The 7,500-nt window shown below is 38.2% G+C and overlaps 1 protein-coding gene and 1 long non-coding RNA gene across 2 annotated transcripts in view; one reads left to right on the top strand and one right to left on the bottom strand.

Moving 5' to 3' along the window:
* LOC310734564 overlaps positions 1-4,466 on the bottom strand; it is a 4,555-nt gene extending 89 nt beyond the window's left edge. The window contains exons 1-2 of the long non-coding RNA XR_014536087.1: positions 3,125-4,466; positions 1-1,417 (exon numbers count right to left, since the gene is read on the bottom strand). The exon at positions 1-1,417 is cut by the window's left edge and continues 89 nt beyond it. This is a non-coding gene — a long non-coding RNA (uncharacterized lncRNA). The remainder of the gene's footprint in view (positions 1,418-3,124) is intronic.
* Positions 1-7,500, top strand: part of LOC310734442 (alpha-actinin-2) — a 51,061-nt gene that overhangs the window by 38,032 nt on the left and 5,529 nt on the right. The window contains exons 13-18 of the mRNA XM_083556468.1: positions 612-720; positions 3,576-3,716; positions 4,280-4,462; positions 5,031-5,165; positions 5,243-5,422; positions 5,767-5,913. Of these exons, the coding sequence (XP_083412594.1) occupies positions 612-720; positions 3,576-3,716; positions 4,280-4,462; positions 5,031-5,165; positions 5,243-5,422; positions 5,767-5,913 (895 nt within the window). The remainder of the gene's footprint in view (positions 1-611; positions 721-3,575; positions 3,717-4,279; positions 4,463-5,030; positions 5,166-5,242; positions 5,423-5,766; positions 5,914-7,500) is intronic.

Raw genomic sequence — 7,500 nt, 5'->3', positions numbered from 1 at the left:
AAACAATACCAAACACATGACTGTAATTATTTTATCAGTTTATTTTTACAGTTCATTTTCATAAAATTGTTAGTGTTATTTATTTTTGTCTTTTTATTTTTGCATAAAGAAGCGTAAATAGAATAAGATCATTTAAAACTCGACCCAAGTCGAGGCATTGAAAATGAGGTGAATAATTATAGCTTTAATTTATAATAATATCTCAATAGAACTCTCTTTTTTTTTTCATATTCAATATATTTTCACATCATCTTTGTAGCTTTTCTTCTGTTGCAAAAGGAGCGCCATGATTGCAAGGCTCCATGTGTAGCTCACGCAGCTCAAGAATCTTTCATAGCTTTTTTTGTTATAGATTTCTTTTTAAATATTTTTAATAGACACATTTATTTTGCCAGCATGTTGTATTGCTTTTCTTTTGCTTCCAGGCATCGGGTTTCTCAGTTCAAATAAATCACGTTGGTGCACAATGCTATTGAAATGTCATTACATTTCAAATAGGAAGAAGCATGAAGTAGTTTTTAATTTCTACTTTTTCTTGTGTGTGTGTGTGTGTGTGTGTGTGTGTGTGTGTGTGTGTGTGTGTGTGTGTGTGTGTGTGTGTGTGTGTGTAGTGAATGGGACTTCTATGCAGCAGCAGCTATTAATGAGCGTTGTCAGCAGATTTGTGATCAGTGGGACCAGATGGGAACTCTGACACAGAAACGTCGAGAGGTCCTTGAGGTATTTCAGTTATTATTGTTTCTAATATTCTTTTATTTCTTACAAGTTGTTCCCAATTGAACAAAATAAATAAAAAAACTGAAACTTTTGTCATAAAATGTATATTCTGCACAACATATCGATGACCTGCTGGGATAGAATTGAATAAAGAATAGCATGTGCTCCACTCAAGAGCCATTTTCTTGTACACAGTCATCAGTACAGTGGAGGTGATTATAATTATACAGCAGGTAACTCTTATCTTACTTTATTCCCCTAATCAAACAAACGTTAGCAGCTTTAAAGATAAAGAGATTTTAAAGTTTACATTTATATGATTAGTTCCTATTAGTTTATCCCTAATTAGAGAGTAGGTGGCGAGTGTGACAAGAAAAAACTCCCTGAGATGGAATGAGAAAGAGACTTTAAGAGGAGCGAGAAAGAACCGAGTAGCATGAATGAGATAAATATTAATCGCTCTGGATAAAGGCGTGTGCCAAACACCATAAATGTAAATGTAAATGATTAATTAATTGACTGTTGCTGCAAACTATGGTCCTAAGCAATTGTAGTAGTAGTAGACTGTTTATATTAATTATTGGACTATATTGATAATTTATTTCAAAGTATCTATCTATCTATCTATCTATCTATCTATCTATCTATCTATCTATCTATCTATCTATCTATCTATCTATCTATCTATCTATCTATCTATCTATCTATCTACAGTGAGGAAAATAAGTGTTTAAACACCCTGCTATTTTGCAAGTTCTCCCACTTAGAAATCATGGAGGGGTCTGAAATTGTCATCGTAGGTGCATGTCCACTGTGAGAGACATAATTTAAAAAAAAAATCCAGAAATCACAATATATGATTTTTAAACTATTTATTTGTTTGATACAGCTGCAAATAAGTTTTTGAACACCTGTCTATCAGCTAGAATTCTGACCCTCAAAGACCTGTTAGTCTGCCTTTAAAATGTACACCTCCACTACATTTATTATCCAAAATTAGATGCACCTGTTTGAGGTCATTAGCTGCATAAAGACACCTGTCCACCCCATACAATCAGTAAGAATCCAACTACTAACATGGCCAAGACCAAAGAGCTGTCCAAAGACACTAAAGACAAAATTGTACACCTCCACAAGTCTGGAAAGGGCTACGGGGAAATTGCCAAGCAACTTGGTGAAAAAAGGTCCACTGTTGGAGCAATCATTAGAAAATGGAAAAGGCTAATCATGACTGTCAATCTCCCTCGGACTGGGGCTCCATGCAAGATCTCAACTCGTGGGGTCTCAATTATCCTAAGGAAGGTGAGAAATCAGCCCAGAACTACAATGGAGGAGCTGGTCAATGACCTGAAAAGAGCTGGGACCACCGTTTCCAAGGTTACTGTTGGTAATACACTAAGACGTCATGGTTTGAAATCATGCATGGCACGAAAGGTTCCCCTGCTTAAACCAGCACATGTCCAGGCACGTCTTAGGTTTGCCAATGACCATTTGGATGATCCATAGGAGTCATGGGAGAAAGTCATGTGGTCAGATGAGACCAAAATAGAACTTTTGGGTCATAATTCCACTAAAAGTGTTTGGAGGAAGAAGAATGATGAGTACCATCCAAAGAACACCATCCCTACTGTGAAGCATGGGGGTGGTAGCATCATGTTTTGGGGGTGTTTTCCTGCACATGGGACAGGGTGACTGCACTGTATTAAGGAGAGGATGACTGGGGCCATGTATTGCGAGATTTTGGGGAGCAACCTCCTTCCCTCAGTTAGAACATTGAAGATGGGTCGAGGCTGGGTCTTCCAACATGACAATGACCTGAAGCACACAGCCAGGATAACCGAGGAGTGGCTCTGTAAGAATCATATCAAGGTTCTGGCATGGCCTAGCCAGTCTCCAGACCTAAACCCAATAGAGAATCTTTGGAGGGAGCTCAAACTCCGTGTTTCTTAGCGAAGAAACCCGACTGATCTAGAGAAAATCTGTGTAAAGGAGTGGGCCAAAATCCCTCCTGCAGTGTGTGCAAACCTGGTGAAAAACTACAGGAAACGTTTGACCTCTGTAATTGCAAACAAAAGCTACTGTACCAAATATTAACATTGACTTTCTCAGGTGTTCAAATACTTATTTGCAGCTGTATCATACAAATAAATAGTTTAAAAATCATATATTGTGATTTCTGGATTTTTTTTTTTTTAGCTTATGTCTCTCACAGTGGAGATGCACCTACGATGTCAATTTCAGACCCCTCCATGATTTCTACGTGGGAGAACTTGCAAAATAGCAGGGTGTTCAAATACTTATTTTCCTCACTCTATCTATCTATCTATCTATCTATCTATCTATCTATCTATCTATCTATCTATCTATCTATCTATCTATCTATCTATCTATCTATCTATCTATCTACCATCATTTATTTACTGTTTGAATGTTGAATGTTTTTTTAGTGTATATCTGCAGTATATGTGAGGAATTTTTCTCTAAAACCTTTCCTAATTTTGTAGGGAAATAAAAAATACTAAAACATTCATATTTTTTTTAAACTGGATATATAAATTGTTTAATTACACTGTTTACATTTTGCAAATGTTTATGATATATCTATTGAAGATGCTATGAATGTTTGAACATGTGGGCCAGTAGGCTACAGCACACCGCTATTCATTTAAATGATATGACCAATTTCTGTGTTGAAACTTTACAGTGACCTTGGTTTTCATCCTTAGAGAGAAATTAAAGCGTAGCAGAAAATTATTTATTGTGAACTTTGCATATTGTGCATGAGGCAGGCATTCTTAGAATCAAGGCTACATTCTCATCAACCTGTATATGTGACTGTGTATGTGTGTGTTTGTAAGAGGACAGAGAAGTTGCTGGAGACAATCGATCAGCTCTTCTTGGAGTTTGCAAAAAGATCTGCTCCATTTAATAACTGGATGGATGGAGCCTTGGAGGACCTGCAAGACATGTTCATGGTGCACAGCATAGAGGAGATAGAGGTAATGCTCAAGAATGTAATGATAAATTATAAATCACAAGATACACCCATATAAGCTAAAAAAAACATTAATTTTCTTATTTCAATCTCTGGTCACATTATTCAATATCTTGATTATGATTGATTATCCACAAGCAAGTGACATTTAATGAAAGAAATGTACATTTTTAAGATGTAAAGTGAAGTAGGTGAGACTGAGGCCATTTTGGCATTCTAATGTCCAATGTTTAAGTCTAAATATCTTGTTAAAAGCTTTATACAAAGAAAAATACATTGAATTTAATCAATGCGATTTATTCAATGCTGCATATTATGGATGTACTGTGTATTGAGTATTTCATGTCAGAACAAGGTACGGTTAAAAATGGTAGTGCCTTGTTCCAAAAATCCATCTCATACTAAAATTTAAAATATCACACACAACATGATTCACAAAGATTTGTGCATTTTAAATTTAGGATCTAGAGCTTGTGTGTGTGTGTGTGTGTGTGTGTGTGTGTGTGTGTGTGTGTGTGTGTGTGTGTGTGTGTGTGTGTGTGTGTGTGTGTATGTGTGTGTGTAAAGAACCTGATCTTGGCCAATGACCAGTTCAAAGTGACGCTGCCCGAGGCAGATACGGAGAGACAGGCCATTATCAGTATTTACAACGAGGTGCAAAAAATCACCCAGACTTACAACATCTCTCCCAACCTCAGCAACATCTACTGCTCCATCACCCCGATGGAGATCAGCACCAAATGGGACAAGGTGTGTAAGATTGGCCAGAGATCTTTTATGTATAGATAAGTGCATGTGGGAAAAAGTAGTCCAGAAAATACGGTATTTGTATTTATTTGGTTTTATTTATTTATTTGTCAATTTAATGTCTTTGTTTAATTTAATGACTTTTCCACAGTTAAGATATAATGTAGAAACTTTGTGTCCTAAAAGGCCACAGGATATAGATTCAGGTTGAACTGGTTTTGCATGTAGAGACAGAATCAGTTTGAATTGGTGTATGCTCAATATCTTGAAAACATCTTGATCACTCAACTGCAAAGAGGATAGACGGGCAGAACAGAAACTTTGCTGTGTGTGACCCGGCTAACAGATGTTAATTCTTGATATTCCTGGCTTACTAAAATACCTCACATCTATCTCTGGTTTAATTAAAACACCTCGAACAAAATGTCAAAGTAAAAGAATGAAACACTTGGGTGCATGCTGTTATAGGAGAATAATCAGCACTACTTGTTAGGGCAACCATTCTTTCACTTCATTATGGCAAAGTCTAAAGAAATCTGCTAAATGTTATTCTATATCTGTTTGTGTGCAGGTCAAGAGGATGGTCCCTCAAAGAGATACATCATTACAGGAGGAGTTATCAAGGCAGCAAATGAACGAGCGCCTCAGAAGGCAGTTTGCAGCCCAGGCTAATGCGATTGGATCGTGGATACAGACCCGGATGGAGGTGCAAATTACGTAAACCCAGTGGCTTTCCTAAGCGGTGTGGTTATGTTGTTTGGTCATGCTGTGCTATGTTTTCAGGAGATTGCACACTGCTCTGTGGATGAAGGTGCTACTCTGGAGGATCAGATGAATCAGCTGAAGCAGTATGAGGGTATGATCATTAACTACAAGCCCAACATCGACAAGCTGGAAGGAGATCACCAGTTTATCCAGGAGTCACTTATATTCGACAACAAACACACCAACTACACCATGGAGGTGCCTCATTCTTCCATATGCTGTAGTTCATACTTTATATTTTAATGAATGTTATATATTGTGGTTTGTCATATGACCAAATGACAGCACATAAATAACTTAATAATATTTATAAATCTAATGTGCACAATGTTCCCCTTAACAGATGTAGGCCGGGACCATTGTTTGAACTTTGCTCAGAATGATTAATATTTTTACAACATTTAGAGTGTATAATACATATACAATATAGTGAATTATGTAGTACATCTCTAGGCATTTGAAGGAAAATGACAAACTGCAAGTTATTCACAGCCACTTCTCACCTCTCTACATGATAGTGTTTTGCTCTGTTCTGATCTCAGCATATTCGTGTCGGATGGGAGCACCTCCTGACCACTGTGGCTCGCACCATCAACGAGATCGAGACTCAGATCATAACCCGCGATGCCAAGGGCATCAGTCAGAAGCAGCTCACAGAGTTTCGCTCATCTTTCAGCCACTTTGACAGGGTAACACCATCAGTGCACAAACATCCACACTTAAACATGCACATAAGAAATTACACACACAAATATAACACACACACAGAATTGGACAGAGTCTGAAATATTCTATCATGGTGTGGATGGAAAGAGAAATGGTGTAGGGGTGATTCTTAAGGAAGATTACAGTAAGAGTGCAGTGGAGGTGAAGAGAGTTTCTGATAGGGTTATTAACGTAAAGTTGAAGGGGCGATAATAAATGTCATCAGTGCCTATGCTCCACAAGTGGGTTGGTAGATGGAGGAGAAGGAAAGATTCTGGAGTGAATTAGATGAAGTGGTAGAAGGTGTACCTAGGAAAGGGTGATTGGTGAGTGGGGCAGACTTTAATGAGCATGTGGGTGAAGGAAACAGAGGTGATGAGGAGGTGATGGTGGGTATGGCTTTAAGGAGAGAAATGTGGAAGGGCAGATGGTGGTAGATTTTGTTAAAAGGATGGAAATGGCAGTGGTGCATACTTATTTTAAGAAGAAGGAGGATCATAGGGTGACGTATAAGAGTGGAAAGTTGGTAGGACCAAATGACATATTAGTAGAAGCATGGAGATGTTTAGGAGAGATGGCAGTGGAGTTTTTAATCTCAATGTTTAGGAGTCTCTATGGGCTATGATATTTGCGGATGTTATTGTGAATTGTGGTGAGAGTAGGGAGCAGGTTGAGAAAAGCCTGGAGAGGTGTAGGCACATGCTGGAGAGAAGGGGAATGAAAGTCAGTAGAAGTGAAGCTTTTGTCCATATAGTGTCTATTCATGTGAATAGACACTATATGGACAAAAGTTCATATAGCTGCGTCTCTATGCCACACCTCCGGTTTCACTCCATGTGCGTTTTATACTTCCTGGTCAAGACGTCACCCCGCCGGTGACAGCCTGCTTTCAATTTTGATTGATTACACACATTATTCAGAGCATGGACAACGCCATTGCGTTCCCAAAGCGTTCCGACGCAGCGTCTCGTTCCCTGAGGAAACTAGGGTTACATTTGTAACACTAGAGATGTTTTCTCATGTAGTAGCTTGTGCTTTTTGATATAATGGACATTATCATGCTTCTTATTTTTAATCTCGTACTTATACAGTGAGGAAAATAAGTACACCCTGCTATTTTGCAAGTTCTCCCATTTAGAAATCATGGAGGGGTCTGACGTTGTCATCATAGGTGCATGTCCACTGTGAGAGACATAATCTAAAAAAAAAAAATCCAGAAATCACAATGTATGATTTTTTAACTATTTATTTGTATGATACAGCTGAAAATAAGTATTTAAACACCTGAGAAAGTCAATGTTAATATTTGGTACAGTAGTCTTTGTTTGCAATTACAGAGGTCAAACGTTTCCTGTAGTTTCTCACCAGGTTTGCACACACTGCAGGAGGGATTTTGGCCCACTCCTCCACACAGATCTTCTCTAGATCAGTCGGGTTTCTGGCCTGTCGCTGAGAAACATGGAGTTTGAGCTCCCTCCAAAGATTCTCTATTGGGTTTAGGTCTGGAGACTGGCTAGGCCATGCCAGAACCTTGATATGCTTCTTACAGAGCCACTACTTGGTTATCCTGG

The sequence above is a fragment of the Silurus aristotelis genome, assembly GCF_946808225.1.
Source record: "Silurus aristotelis genome assembly, chromosome: 12".
NCBI lineage: Eukaryota > Metazoa > Chordata > Actinopteri > Siluriformes > Siluridae > Silurus > Silurus aristotelis.
This window is presented reverse-complemented; position numbering and strand designations above follow the sequence as displayed.